The 15,923-nt window shown below is 47.5% G+C and overlaps 1 protein-coding gene across 1 annotated transcript in view; it reads right to left on the bottom strand.

The window, feature by feature from the left end:
• The window catches only part of LOC132389448 (uncharacterized), a 19,799-nt gene extending 3,876 nt beyond the window's left edge, over positions 1-15,923 (bottom strand). The window contains exons 1-4 of the mRNA XM_059961974.1: positions 15,857-15,923; positions 13,032-13,100; positions 4,802-4,912; positions 2,280-2,399 (exon numbers count right to left, since the gene is read on the bottom strand). Of these exons, the coding sequence (XP_059817957.1) occupies positions 2,280-2,399; positions 4,802-4,912; positions 13,032-13,100; positions 15,857-15,923 (367 nt within the window). The remainder of the gene's footprint in view (positions 1-2,279; positions 2,400-4,801; positions 4,913-13,031; positions 13,101-15,856) is intronic.

Genomic DNA, 15,923 nt, shown 5'->3' with positions numbered 1-15,923 from the left:
TACCTCAACACAGAGCCGGGACTTATCCTTCGACAAGTCGGGACTCCTCTTTAACAAGACACTCACATGGACAGCACGTAGACATGCAGCCGGGAGTTATCCTTCAACAAGCCGGGACTCAACTGTTACTCCACATCAAGGTTTGGCAAGACCATCCATCGGGTAATGGCAGAACGGACTGAATTACCCGACGGAGGCAAAGACAATACAAGACAGATTTCCCCGCAAGGCATCAGCAGAACGGCCTGATTTAGCCCACGGAGGCGAGGACAAGATCCCAGGGAAGATTGACAAGATGACCACCCCCCAACCACACTCAATCCCAGGGCCACTTATATTCCCAGCTACAAGATGAGGATCAAGTGCTATGATTAATTTCAATCGAAATAAGGGACAGTCCGAGGACCCGAGTCCGGAGGCTGCAGACCGGACCATGAACTGGAATGCGGACCTCGGAACGGACCGTGACACCCAGGAGAATTTGACTCGCTGATACGTCCAAACTGGTCGCTATAACGGCCGCTTGACAAGTCCCGTATCAAGACCCCAGATGGTAGATCACTCTGGGAGATGGGAAACAGGAATGTACCGGGAGACCGAGAAGGAATGGAGCCGTGAGAATGGGCGGGAGAGGGAAAGATAAGGAGAGTATAGGAGAGAAGGATGAAGGAGATGACAGGTGGCGAGAAACCCAGGGGGAATTGCCGGGCGGATCTGACTGTGAAGGACAGAACAGGAATTGATAGCAGATGTACCATATTGTGGCTTGAACAAGGCTATTAACAAGAGCTCAGACTGGTCTGGAGATGGGGTGAAAGATCTGTCTGACCAATTTGATTGCGGAGGACTGATCAGGTCGAGGTGCTGGATGTAATGTACACAGATTTTAAAAAGTCCCAAAACCGCATACCGCTCTGGGAGACGGTGTGCGACGCAGGGAGGAATGGCTGATTAGGTATACAATTAGCTCGGCGATAGCGGACACGCTTAAGGGTTGCAGTTCATTTCTCAGGCAGGAAGCCTGTCAGTAGCGACGTCAACTGGGGGGTCGGTGGTGGTTTGTCAACTACGGCAGATTACACAATACGCGGTAGGTGAGCTTGCAGATTACATTAACGCCGACGGCGTTTTAGGCAGTGGAGACATTTATCTCTTACAGTGGGACCTCGATCAGCCGGAGAAGTTGGCCGAGCAGGAGCACATACATTTTATTTTGAGCTATTTCATTTCAGGTAGACAAACAACAGGGTGGGACTTCCACGATTAACGGGAGGAAACTTGGGAGATGTTAAAGAACGGAGGGCTACAAATGCATGGTTACGTGAAACTGACGTCGCCGGTAGGCAGGGCCGTGGAGAGTGTTGTAGAACAGAGTGTCCCAGAGGCAAAGGGACATTGTTTCCTGCAATTGGGATCACGGCTAGTCAGGAACCCTGGGAAATGTTGTAGAACAGTGGGACCCAGGAGTGCAGGGACACGATACCCTGAAGATGGAGTCACGGGTAGACAGGGACCCTGAGGAGTGTTGTAGAACAGAGGGACCAAAGGTTACAGGGACACGGTTCTCTGAAGATGGAGTCACGGGCAGACCTGGACCGTGGGGAGTGTTGGAGAACAGAGGGACCGAGGGCGCTTCAGGTACCCAGTTGAAGAAAGCTTCTGTCGCGCCGCCCTTCATCCGTCAGGACAATGAGTACAGGGGATGGGAGGTCACGTTGGAAATGGACAGACTTCAGCGAAGCCACACTTGGGGTAGAGTGTTCCGTTTCCCTCGTTCTCCCCTGGATAAGATGCCACTGAGCTGGAGACAGTGACAGTGAGATTAAGAGTACGGTACGGACGAGGAGGGCCGGGATGGCCTGTTTCCGTGCTGTGATTGTTATATGGTTATATAGTACAGAGGAGATTTACGAACATTCAGGGACTTCAGAGACTGAGTTAAGGAAATAATTCAGGCAGTTTGTGATCATATGCCTCGGAGCGCAGAGGTGACCGGACAGGGTTGTATAAAACCACACGGGGCATAGACAAGGTGAACGCAGAGTCATTTTTCTCTTGGCTTGGAGACTCAAGGACCAAAACGCTCCGGGATATGGTGATAGCTGTAGGTGATGTAACTGGGGAGAAGAAAGACAACATTTTTTTTTTTACCCAGACAGTGGTCCCTCTGTGGGAAGAGCTGCCAGAGGAAGTCGTCGATGCAAATGCATCAGAACTTGAACACTTTTGTCTAAAGCACGTGATCCCTTCAGAGTGATGTCATTATTGTGAACTCTGACCTGTCTCTGCAGCCACTGACACTTCGGCATGTCCCGAGGCAATGGGATGTTCTTGGTTATCATCGATGTGAAGTTCGTCTTCCGGTAGTTTTAGCACTGAGTAGGTGGAGTTCAGACCGTCTGAGAGAGAATGAGAGAGAGAAAGAGCAATAGAAGGAGGAGAGTCCGGTAGAGAATGTACTTTGCCGATCGGCGGCAGTTATTTCCAAAGGGAGCTCTGAGAGTGTTAGTCCATTGTGCATGGCCTGTCAGTGGCTGTAACCGGAGCACCAGTCGTGAGCTGGACAGCGGGGAAGGTTCAGGCATAAAAGGGAGACACTGCCTAGAGGAGCGGTCATCAAAGGAGTGATCTAAGACAGAGCAGTCGGGCTTTGGCTGGAGCTACTTGGGGACCGGGTTAGGGAACTGGAGATGCAGCCCGATGACCTTCATCTCGTTATGGAAAGTAAGGAAGTGATAGACAGGAGGTATATGCAAATGTTATCGAATATACGGTTCTCAGAAAGTGGAGTCACAGGTGGACGGTGGTGAAGAAAGCGCCCGTCTCGCCGCCCTTCATCCGTCAGGGCAATGAGTCCAGGAATAGGGTGGTCAAGTTGGAATTGTACAAGACGTCAGTGAAGTCACACTTTGAGGAGAGTGTTCCGTTTCCCTCGTCCTCCTCTGGATAAGATGGCACTGAGCTGCAGACAGTGCAGAGGAGATGTACGACGACATTCAGGTACTCGAGTGATTGAGTTATGGAAATAATTTAGCTCATCCTCTCAAGCTTTATTATTTTATCTAAAAGTATTGTCTAGAATCAATCAACAAGTTATAGATACCGGTAATAGAGCCATTAACAAAAAGGTTTTAAATTTAAAAGATCATCCAATTTTTTTTTTCAGGACCTGTTGGAAAAGTAAGAAATTGGGAACGTAAGAAATCTCTAATTTGAAGGTATCTGTAAAAATGTGTTTTTGGCAGTGCCATGTTAGTCGACAATTGGTCAAATGAAGCAAGAGATCCTGCGTTAAACAGGTCCCAAAAACATTTATTGCCTTGCTCATCCCAACCCTTAACGACTTTGTCAGTCATGGAAGGGATAAAAAAATAATTAAGGAGAATGGGAGAAGATAATGAAATATTCGCTAAACGAAAAAAAAAATCCAAATTGAGACGAGATCTTTAAACTTTGCTTAACAATTATGTTATCTGTTGCTTTATTTGCTGAAAAAGAAGACTATTATCCAAGAAACGAGACAATAGAGAGAAATAAAAAAAAAGCTTGGGAGGATGACCTAAATTGTCAGATTTCTGATGAAAGATGGATTAAAATTCTAAGCGGGTTAATAAATCATCTTTCTGTGCCCGTCATTTTCTTCTAGAATTTTAAGTGGATCATAGAACTTACATTTCTGAACAAAATCTGTCCAGTTTTTATCCAAAGGTTTCTCCACTTTATGATGAATTAAACTCTGCTGATGCCTCTTTAATTCATATGTTTTGCTTTTGCCCTAAAATTGAAAAGTTTTGGTGGGCAGTATTCTATACCTTCTCACAAATTTTTAGGGTCCAATTTGACCCAAATCCCTTTACTGCCTTGTTTGGTATTATTGCAAAAGAAGATATGACTTTAAATACTCCGAACCTACAGGTTTTAGTTTTTACCTCTCTTTTAGCAAGGAGAGCAATCTTGCTTAAATGGAAGGAGTCTACCCCTCCTACACATCTTCAATGGCTACGTGATATTATGCCTTATTTAAATTTAGAGAAGATCCGCTGCTCAGACAAAATTCGAAACAATCTTTTTATGAGATCTGGGGAGCTTGCCTAAATTACTTTTCCAACTTACAAAGTTTAACAGTGCACAGACTTTTATGTATATTTCTATCTTCCCTTCTTAAGCGAATATGTTTTTTTTATCTAATTATCTATTATCATCCATTAGTTTTTTTCTTTGGTAGTTAGTAGGGAGTCGAATTTTTTATATAAAAAAATTATTTGATGATGTGTGACATATCTTTACATTTTTGATTACAGAGTGGCATACCTTTATGTGTTATGCTATAACATTTTGATAAATTTTATTACAGTATATGAATGTACACAACTTATGTTGAGATGAATCTGTGTTGCACTCTGTAAATGTTTTTTTCTTTTTTTTCCTTCTGAATAAAAATATAGTAAAAAGAAAGAGTTATGGAAATAAGTCAGGCAGATTGAGCCTATATACCTGGGAGCGCAGAGGTGACCTTACAGAGCTGTATAAAACCACATGGGGAATAGACTAGGTGAATGCACAGAGTCATTTTTTCTCTATGCATTGAGAATCGAGGACCAAAGCGCTCATGGATAAGGTGATAGCAGTAGATGATGCAACTGGGGAGAAGAGTAACCACGTTTTTTTTTTACTCAGACAGTGGTCCGTCTACGGGTCGGGCTGCCAGAAGAAATGGTTGAAGCAGATGCATTATAACTTGAACAGGTGTGCATAAAGCACGTGACCCCTTCGCAGTGATGTCATTATTGTAAACTCTGACCTGTCTGTGACATTTCGGCGGGTCCGGAGGCAATGGGAGGAACGTCATAATCATCGATGTGAAGTTCGTCTTCCGGTCGTTTCACCACTGAGTAGATGGAGTTCAGACCGTCTGAGAGATTGAGAGAGAGAAATAGAAGGAGGAGAGGCCGGCAGAGAATATACGTTGTCTATCGGCGGCAGTTATTTCCAAAGGGAGCTCTGAGAGTGTTAGTCCATTGTACGTGGTCTGTCTGTGGCTCTAACCGGAGCACCAGTTGTGAGTTGGACAGCAAGGAAGGTTCAGGCATAAAAGGGAGACACTGCCTAGCGGAGCGGTCATAAAGGAGCGGTTTTCAATGGAGTCATCTGACACAGAGCGGTCGGGCTTTGGCTGCAGCTCCTTGGGGACCGGGTAAGGAACTGGAGATGAAGCTCGATGACCTTCTAATGGTCATGGAATGTGCGGAGGTAATAGAGAGGAGCTATAGGCAAGTAGACACACCAGGGCTTGGGAGCCAGATAAATGGGCAACAGTCAGGAGAGGGAAGAGCAGGAGTCACACACTAGAGAGTACCCCAGTGGCTGTCCCTCTTAAGAATAAGTACTCCTGTTTGAGTACTGTTAGGGAGGGAGTGTTGGGTGACGGTATTCCTATGGGATACAACTATGGCCGCTTCTCTGGCATAGCGTCTGGCCCTGTGGTTCAGAAGGGTAGGGAAGGGAAGAGGACGACAGCAGTAATAGGGGACTCTATAGTGAGGGGGTTCAGACAGGCGACTCTGTGGACGCTGGAAAGAAACGCGGATGGGAGCTTGCCTCACAGGTGCCAGATCGTGTGTAACGAGCTTCCAGTTGAAGTGGTAGAGGCAGGTTCGGTATTGTCATTTGAAGTAAAATTGGATAGGCATATGGACAGGAAAGGAATGGAGCGCCACGGGCTGAGTGCAGGTCGGTGACAATAGGTGAGAGTAAGCGGTCTGCGCGGACGTAAGGGCCGAGATGGCTTGTTTCCGTGCTGTAATTGCTGCATGGTTATACGGTTATACAGATTCTCTTCTGGTCCTCAACACGATCCACAACACCACCGTATCATCTGCAAACGTACCAAACCACTCATCTAAAATGTCATCCGGGTCATTGCCACACATCACAGAGAGGAGAGGTGCCAGTTACATCCAGAGATACCGATCACTTCATGTTGTGGAGCAACGTAAATCAATCACAGAATGCAGAATAAAGCGTCACAGTTACAGAGAACGTGCGGTGCAGGCAGAGAATAAGCTGAAACGGCAAAAGGGAAGCAGATTGCGAGGTCAAGAGTACACTTTGCATGGTAGAGGACGGTTCAATAGTCAGATAACTCTGGGGTGGAAGCTGTCCTTGAGCCCAATGAGGCAGGCCTTCGCATCTTCCTACCGACAGTAAGGTGCAGAAGACAGAATGACCGGCGTGACTGGAGGTGATTCTGTAATGCTGCTGGCTGCTTCATCGAGGCGTCGGCATCTGTGGAAAGAGTTCATGGAAGGGACGCTGGTTTCCGAGAAAGGCTCAGCTCTTTCCACAACGCTCAGCATTTTCTTTCGGTCACGAGTGAAACTGTTTTTATATTTTTAGTGAGGAACCAGGGCGGTTCATGAGAACAGGGAAGTAGACTTGATGAATAGGGAACTCTATAACGGATTTAACATTTCTAGTCGGTGGGCTACTCTGTAAAATGGTGGGAGGCACAGCGAAATTTGTCTGACTGATTTGTGCGCATTGGCAGACATAATGTACGCTGGCTGACAAGTCCCCAGATTGTTTATCCCACTGGATGGTGGAAGGAAGGGACATCGGTAGGGACGGAGAAGCAATGGAGCAGTTAGACAGGGAGGGCGAGGGGAAGATATGGAGTGTGGAAGATAGTGGGGGAATGGAGATATTAGATTGCGTGAGACCTAGTGAGAGTTGTCGGATAATTTGACAGGGAGGACAGAACAAGCACGGGTAGTAGGTATATCGTACGTAGAGTTGAAAAGGGCGATCGACAAGTATTCAGACAGTAGACTGCTCTTGAGGATGATGTGGAACCAAAGGAGATTGGTCTCATTAATTTGACTGCGGAGGACTGCTCCAGTCAGCTTGGTAGACGTAATATTCACAGATTTAACAAGGTCCCAGATGAAAGTTGGTGTACCACAAACGGAGGGATGGCTGACAGGATATAACATTGGCTAGGCGGTCGTAGCAAAGTTTTGAGTGTTGAACTTAGTTTCTCAGACTGGAAGCTGGTCACTAGACATGTTTGCCAGAATGTCGCTAGTGGGACCAAGGATCTTAGTCAATTATATAGACCATTTGCAATAGATTACACAATAAGCAGTTGACAAGCTTGCAGATTGCTAGAATGGTTCAGGATGGTTTGAACTAATTTGCAAGGGGGATGGAACCCAGAGCGATAGAGCAGTGAAAGAAGTGCATGGGGTAAAGCCGGATTCAACATATAGAGATGCTTTGAGGAACGAGGAGCAGAATAAAGGGTGTAAGGGTAGTAAGGTAGAAGGGTTATAGTGTGTGTAAGAATGCAAGAAGCATCAGGAACAAAGATGATGACCTGATAGCTGGGATACATACATGGAATTTTGATGTAGTGGCCATTCCGGAGACCTGGCTGGCACCAGGGCAGGAATGCATTCTCCATATTCCGAGATTTCATTTCCTTAAAAAGGATGGGGGATGAGGAGGAGGCGTGGTATTACTGGTCAGGGATACTATTACTGCTACAGAAAAGGGTGTGTAGTATAGCAGGATCCTCTTTTGAGTCAGTATGGGTGGATGTCAGGAACAGGAAGGGAGCAGTTACTCTACTGGGGGTATTCTATAGGCACCCTGGTGGCAGCAGAGATACCGAGGAGCAGATTGGGAGGCAGATTTTGGAAAGGTGCAAAAATAACATGGTTATTGTCATGGTTGACTTTAATTTCCCTAATATTGATTGGCAATTGATTAGTTCCAAGGGTTTAGATGGGGCAGAGTTTGTTAAGTGTGTCCAGGAAGGATTCCTGTCACTGTGTGTTGACAGGCCAACTAGGAGGAATGCCATACTAGATTTAGTATTAGGTAACAAACTGGTTCAAGTCATAGATCTGTCAGTGGGTGAGCATCTGGGGGACAGTGATCACTGCTCCCTGACCTTTAGCATTATCATGGAAAAGGAAAGAATCAAAGAGAACAGGGAAATATTTAATTGGGAAAGGACAAATAATGAGGCTATAAGGCTAGAACTTGTGGGTGTGAATTGTCATGATGTTTTCGCAGGAAAATATACTATGGACATGTGGTCTTTGCTAAAGGATCTCGTCCAGGATGTTAGGGATAAATTTGTCCAGGTGAGGAAGATAAAGAATGGTAGGGTGAAGAAACCATGGGTGGCAAGTGAGGTAGAAAATCTAGTCATGAGGCTTAGGAAGCAAGGTTGAGATGGGTCTATTGATGAATATAGGGTAGCAAGATAGCAGTTTAAGAAAGGGCTGAGAAGAGCAAGAAGGGGGCATGAGAAGGCCCTGGCGAGTAGGGTAAAGGAAACCTCCAGGCATTTTTCAATATGTGAAGAACAAAAGGATGACAGGAGTGAAGGTAGGACCCATTAGAGATAAAAGTGGGAAGAGGTGGCTGGAGGCTGTGGAAGTGAACGAGGTCCTCAATGAATACTTCCTTTTGGTATTCACCAAAGAGAGGTAACTTGATGACGGAGAGGACAATATGAGTGAGGCTGATGTCCTGGAGCACGTTGCTATTAAGGGAGAAGAGGTGTTGGAGTTGTTAAAATACATTAGTACGGATAGGTCCTCAGGACCTGACGGAATATTCCCCAGGCTGCTCCACAAGGCGAGGGAAGAGATTGCTGAGACTCTGGCTAGGTTCATTGTGTCCTCTTTGTCCGAAGGAATGGTACTGGAGATTTTGGAGGGAGGCGAATGTTGTCCCCTTGTACAAAAAAGGTAGTAGGGATAGCCCGGGTAATTATAGACAAGTGAGTCTTACGTCTGTGGTGGGAAAGCTGTTGGAAAAGATTCTTAGAGATAAGATCTATGGGCATTTAGAGATTTATGGTCTGATCAGGGACAGACGGTATGGCTTTGTGAGGGCAGATCATCTCTAACTAGCCTGATATAGTACTTTGAGGAGGTATATAGATGGGGGTAGTGCAGTGGATGTGATCGACATGGATTTCAGTAAGGCATTTGAGAAGGTTCCGCACGATAGGCTTATTCAGAAAGTCAGAAGGCATGGGATGAAGGGAATGTTGGCCATGTAGATTCAGAATCCGCTTGCCTGTAGAAGGCAGAGAGTCGTGGTGGAGGGAGTACATTCAGATTGGAGGGTTCGACTAGTGGTGTTCCACAAGGATCTGTTCTGGGACCTCTAATTTTCGTGATTTTTATTAATGACCTGTATGTGGTGGTAGAAGAGTGGTTTGGCAAGTTTTCAATGGGCACAAAGATTGGTGGTGTGGTTGATAGTGTAGAGGATTGTCGAAGATTGCAGAGAGACATTGATAGGATGCAGAAGTGGGCTGAGAAGTGGAAGATGGATTTCAACCCGGAGAAGTGTGAGGTGGTACACTTTGGAAGTTCAAACTCCAAGGCAGAGTACAAAGTTAATGGCCGGATACGTGGTGGTGTGGAGGAGCAGAGGGATCTCAGTGTTAGTCCACAGATCCCTGAAAGTTGCCTCACATGTAGATAGGGTAGTTAAGAAAGCTTATTGGGTGTTAGCTTTCAAAAGTCGAGGGATAGAGTTTAAAAGACGCGATGTATTGATGCAGCTCAATAAAACTCTAAACAGGCCACACTTGGAGCACTGTGTCCATTTCTGGTTGCCTCTGTATAGGAAGGATGTGGAAGCATTGGGAAGGGTACAGAGGAGACTTATCAGGGTGCTGCCTGGTGTGGATACTATGGATTACGATAAGAGATTAAGGGAGTTAGGGCTTTACTCTTTAGAGAGAAGGAGGATGAGAGGAGATATGATAGGGGAGTACAAGATATTAAGAGCGATAGAGTGGATAGCCATTGTCTCGTCCCCAGGGCATCACTGCTCAGTACAAGAGGACATGGCTTTAAGGTGTAAAGGGGGTTTCTTCATTATCTTTGTTACTGAGTATGTTCATCAAAATGGTTTTGTTTGTTAAAAGTAGGAATGCTGCTTTGTTGCGAGAGAGTGCAGCAAGCATGTTTGGGTTAAAATTTACTGATAAGTAGAATTGTATTCCTTTGTAAAGCAATTGGGATTAATGTTGTTCTTTCTTCTGAGTCTGTAAGCTATTGTTGGGGTGATTGGCGCGAGGGGGTGAGAGAGATAGGACGCGATGCTGTAAACTGGACGAGGAACAGACACCAAGACGAAGATAGATGTGCTTGATTGACCACTCCGGGTGATCCTGATCTGTGAGTCGAGGAGTTCGGAGGGGATCGAATGGTGGCCAGAAGACTTCAGTAATTGAGCTCCAACGGTTGTGCACGAAGTGGTTTGGGCTTTGATAAGTTTGACACCTTTTCTTTATTTTTTTTTCCTTCAGAAGTACCGTATCGTTATTAATCACTTAGTTATAGTAACCTTTATAAATTGTACTCATTTAATCGCATATTGTGTACTGTTTGTTTTCTTTTTGGGCGAGTCGGGGACATCACACAGCATCCACACCAGCTGATTACCCAGATTGGCGGGGCCGAATGCTGCTCCCCCTAGAGGAGAACGAGCTGAGCGAGCCTGAGGCGACCCAGGGGTTTAAAGAGGTAAGGGGAGTGAAGCTCAAGGGGGTTATTAGAGGAAGTTTTTTGACTCAGAGAGTGGTTGTTGCGTGGAACGCACTGCCCGAGTCAATGGTGGAGGCAGAATCACTACTGATGCTTAAGAGACTACTAGACAGGTATATGGAGGAATTTAAGGTGGTGGTGGGAGCTATATGTGAGGCAGGGTTTGAGGTTCGGCGCAACATTGAGGACCGAGGGGCCTGTAATGTGCTGTACTATTCTATGTTCTTGATATGATAAACAGTGAAGACAGTTTCCGCTTCCAGTGGGATCTCGATTAGTAGGGAAATAAGGCCGAGCAGAAGCAAATTCAATTTATTTCGGGTAGCTGCAGCTGTCGAATTTCAGGAAGACAAGCCAGGGTGTGACAGTCAATGTAGGAGCCCTGGGAAGTGTTATAATACAGACGGACCCAGGGCTACGGGAAAACGGTTCCCAGAAATTGAGGTCAAGGATAGATAGGGCAGAAAAGATTGCATCTTTATGAATCAGTACAAGAGTCGAGAGGTCACTTTGCAGTTGTACAGGATGTAGGGTACGCCGACGTTGGAGTATAGCGTTCATTTTTTGTCCACCTGCTGCAGGTGAAATGCCACTGGGCAGCAAATATTGCAGAGGGAGCTTTACGGGCATACTCGAGGGGCTGAGTTATTCAGATAATTCAGGCAGGTTAGGATTTTATACCTTGGAGTTTATGGGTGACCTTACAGAGGTTTATAAAACCACGTGGGGCACAAACAAGGTGAACACGCAGAGTCATTTTCTATAGACTTGGAGAATCGAGGATCAGTGTGCACAACTCTGAAGTGACAGCAGAAAGAGATTTAACAGCGGACCAGAGTGACAATTTTTTTAAGCGGACGGTGCTCCGTCTTTGGAAGGAACTGCCAGGGAAAAGGTCGATGCAGATACATTAGCACTTGTACACTTGTGCTTATATCACGTGACCCCTTCCAAACGTGAACTCTGACCTGCCTGAGCAGTCATTGGCATTTCTCCTGGTCTCGAAGCAATAGGAGGATCTTCTTCCTTCGCGATGAGAAGATCATTGTGAAGAAGGTTCAGCTGAGAGTAGGTGGGGTCCAGTCCATCAGGGAGCGAATGGAAGAGAATGTGAGAGAGGGATAAATAAAAGGGCAAGGGACAGGTAGAGAATGGGAGGGGGGTGAGAGACAGGGAGAAAATATGAGGGAGGTTAGGAAGTGAGTAGAGAAAGTCGTGGAGACAGAGCAGTAGAGAGAGGGATTGTCTCAGTGCCAGAAGCAAACGTTTAATGTTGCATTTCCGAGCAGTCACGAGCAGACCCATCAGTAGCAGAAGCAAATGCAATTTAAATCGGATAAGTGTGCGCTATCGTATGTCTGTCAGATAGCCCTGAGTTGGACACTCACAGCGTTCCGGAGGAACACTGAGGTGTATTGGAGAACAGAAGGACCCGCGGTCCAGGAACACGGTTCCCAGAATGTGAAGTCACAGATAGGCAGGGTGATGAATGCGAATGAACGCAGACCTTCATCAGAATGTCACTGAGTACAGGAATCAGGTGAACATGTTGCAGTTGTACAGTACGTCGGTGAGGTCACACGTGGAGTACGGTGTCCTCTCATGTCATGTCAGGTCAAGTCATTTATATTGCCATTTCGACCATTACTGCTGGCACAGTGCATAGTAAAAATGAGAGAACGTTTTTCAGGATCGTGGTGTTGCATGACACAGTACAAAAACTGAACTGAACTACTTAAAAAAAAACAACACAGGGATAGCTATACTAGATTACAGAACTACGCAGGACTGCATACAGTGCACAAAAACATTGCAGGCTTCACAATAAGTAATAAACAGGACAACAGGGCAGTAAGGTGTCAATCCAGGCTTCGGGTATTGAGGAGCCTGATAGATTGGGGGAAGAAACTGCTACATAATCCATTCGTGAAAGCCGGAAATGCTTCGGGGCCTTTTCCCTGACGGCAGGAGGGAGAAGAGATTGCATGAGGGGTGAATGGGGTTCTTCATAATGCTATTTGCTTTGCGGATCCGTTCTGGAAAAGACGCCATCAAACTGGAAATGAGTGCACGAAGAGATTTACGAGTATGTTGCCGGGACTGCAGGGACTGAGTTAAGGAAAGAGGTTGGGTTGATTGCGAAGTTCTTCCTTGTAGCGCAGGGCTGACCTTTCAGGGGTATATAAAGCCACGAGGAGCACAGACAGAGAGAATGGGCGGTATTAGTTCCCCTGAACCTGGACAATGGAGGACCAGAGCGCACAGGTATAAGGACAGAGGGGAAACAGATTTAACTGGTGAGCCGATTGACAAGCCTTTGTTACCCTGATGGTGGTCAGTCTGCGGAACGAGCTGCCAGGGAATTGGTGGAGACGACTGCATTACACACTTGAGCATTTGGGAGTATGACATGTGAGCCCTCCAGAATGACGTCTTTGTTGCATCACTGACCTGTTTGTGTATTGGGGAGGTGTTCGACTTTCCGAATGTTCAGCTCGGTGTAGGTGGAGTTCAGATAGTCTGCGAGAGAGAGATAGACAAGGAAGCGTGAGAGCGATAGAAAATTGGGGGCAGTGAGGTGCAGAGGGAAGGGATGAGATATCGAGAGAGGAGGAGAGAGGGCTGTCGGGAGGGAGGCAAGAGGGGGAAGCGAGACAGGGATTGCAAAAACAGAGAGGGTGAAATGAATGGATGGAGTGGTTGAGAAAGGGGTGATCGAAGAGGGGCGATGGGCGGGAAAATGGAAGAGAATGGGGGACACAGAATAAGGAGAGACAGGGAATGTTAGAATGTTACCTGGGTTTCAGCACCTAAGTTACAGGTGAACAAGTTAGGTCTTTATACCTTGCAGCGTAGAAGGTTGAAGTGGGGACTTGATAGAGGTACTTAGCGTTATGATGGGTACAGATAGAGATGATGTGGATAGGTTTTTCCATTGAGAGTAGGGAGATTCAAACAAGAGGACATGAGTTGAGAGATAAGGGGCAAATGTTTAAGGTAACAGGAGGGGAGCATTATGAGCTGAGTGCAGGTCAGTGGGACTAGGTGACAGTAAGCGTTCGGCACGGGCTAGAAGGGTCGAGATGGCCTGTTTCCGTGTTAAAATTGTTATATGGTTATATGTATAAAATAGGGGATAAAGTGAGGTGAAGGTAGTGAGATAGTGAGCGCGGAGAGTAGGATTGAGAGGTGAGACAAAGGGGTGAAAGGTGGGAGAGAGAGGGTGGAAGAGATAAACGGAGTGAGCGAGTGAGGGAAAGAGTACAGAAGGGAGAGAGAGTGGGAGACCGGGAGACGTTGACAGAGGGAAGAGGATTAAGAAAGTGAGCAAAGAGAGGGGAAGAGTTAATGGGGAAGAAGGAGTAGAGAAATGCTGGGAGATAGTTAGAGAGCGAGCAGAATGAAGGTGTGAAGAGGGAAAAGGAAGCAGAGTGAGAACAAGAGAGGGGAGAGTGGATGAGGTGGGTAAAGAGGGATTGTGGGGAGTAGGGAGGGGAAACAGCAGAATGAGCGTGAGGGAAAGGGAGAGAGAAGGGGGGAGGGATAAGGCTTGTGCAGAGAGAGAGAAGGGAGAGGAGAGCGAAGGGGAAAGAGGGCATTAAAATAAATTTTATAGTCCGCCCTCATCACCGCATCTCTTCCTGCCCTCTCTAAACACAACCCTACAGCTGCCTTATTCAGCTGCCATCCCACAGCGCTCCCTCCTTTCGCCCTGTCAGCGCTCCCCCCTCAGTCACCCTTCCAACCGACCGCCCCGACCACGACACTCCCACAACAATGCACCTCCCATGACATTCCGTCCTCCCACACCGCTCTCTCCCCACCGTTCCACGATGCTGCTTCTATACCGCCCTCCTATGCCGGTCGCTCCACGCCTCCCTTCCTAAAGTGTGCCATGGTCACGCCCCCACACCGTGTCGTTGCTTTCTCCTCGTCGCCTCTCCTGTGCGCTCCCTCCGACATAGTCAAACAGCGAATCATTAGGGTCAGCTGTCAGTTTGCCCTGAGGTTTCACGACAGGAATGGACATATTACATGACCACGGTCAAGGCAAAAAAGATTAAACAGACTTTCACCTCTACGGACCTGGGGCTCCACGTACTGGACATCAGGTTTAGCTGGGAGCGATACAGGGAGGTTCGGAAATGGGCTGAGGGAACCTCATCATCGACCCAGCACCCACACACGAAATCAAACACAGAGTGAATCTCCCTCCACTCCGTCCCATCACACACTCCCGGGGTCAGACACAGACTGAATCTCCCTCCACACCGTCCCATCACACACTCCTGGGGTCAGACACAGACTGAATCTCCCTCCACACTGTCCCATCACACACTCCCGGGGTCAGACACAGAGTGAATCTCCCTCCACACCGTCCCATCACACACTCCCGGGGAGAGACACAGACTGAATCTCCCTCCACACCGTTCCATCACACAATCCCGGTGTCAGACACAGACTGAATCTCCCTCCACCCCGTCCCATTACACACTCCCGTGGTCAAACACAGACTGAATCTCCCTCCACACCGTTCCATCACACAATCCCGGTGTCAGACACAGACTGAATCTCCCTCCACCCCGTCCCATTACACACTCCCGGGGTCAAACACAGACTGAATCTCCCTCCACCCCGTCCCATCACACAATCCCGGGGTCAAACACAGACTGAATCTCCCTCCACCCCGTCCCATCACACAATCCCGGTGTCAGACACAGACTGAATCTCCCTCCACCCCGTCCCATCACACACTCCCGGGGTCAGACACAGACTGAATCTCCCTCCACACCGTCCCATCACACACTCCCGGGGTCAGACACAGACTGAATCTCCCTCCACACCGTCCCATCACACACTCCCGGGGTCAGACACAGACTGAATCTCCCTCCACACCGTCCCATCACACACTCCCGGGGTCAGACACAGAGTGAATCTCCCTCCACACCGTCCCATTACACACTCACGTGGTCACACAGAGTGAATCTCCTTCCACACCGTCCGTTTATTCACTCCCGGGGTCAGACACAGAGTGAATCTCCTTCCACACCGTCCCATCACAATCTGCCGGGATCCAACACAGAGTTAATCTCCCACTGCAGCGTCTCACAGGCCTGTGCTCAGACACAGAATGAAGCTCCCTCCCTGCTGTGCAATTACAAACCACCGGGGTCAAACGCAGAGCTAGTTTCCATGCAGACTGTCCACCACACGCTCTCGGAGTCTGACTCAGATTGAATCCCCTTCCCTCCCTCCCGTCTTTCTGCCCCTCTCACCTCGGGAAGGAGCCTGTATGTCAGTTTCTGTGGGTTTCTTATTCATGTAAGTCTCGCTGTCGTCCAT

This window comes from Hypanus sabinus, unplaced genomic scaffold (assembly GCF_030144855.1).
Source record: "Hypanus sabinus isolate sHypSab1 unplaced genomic scaffold, sHypSab1.hap1 scaffold_573, whole genome shotgun sequence".
NCBI classification, from domain to species: domain Eukaryota; kingdom Metazoa; phylum Chordata; class Chondrichthyes; order Myliobatiformes; family Dasyatidae; genus Hypanus; species Hypanus sabinus.
This window is presented reverse-complemented; position numbering and strand designations above follow the sequence as displayed.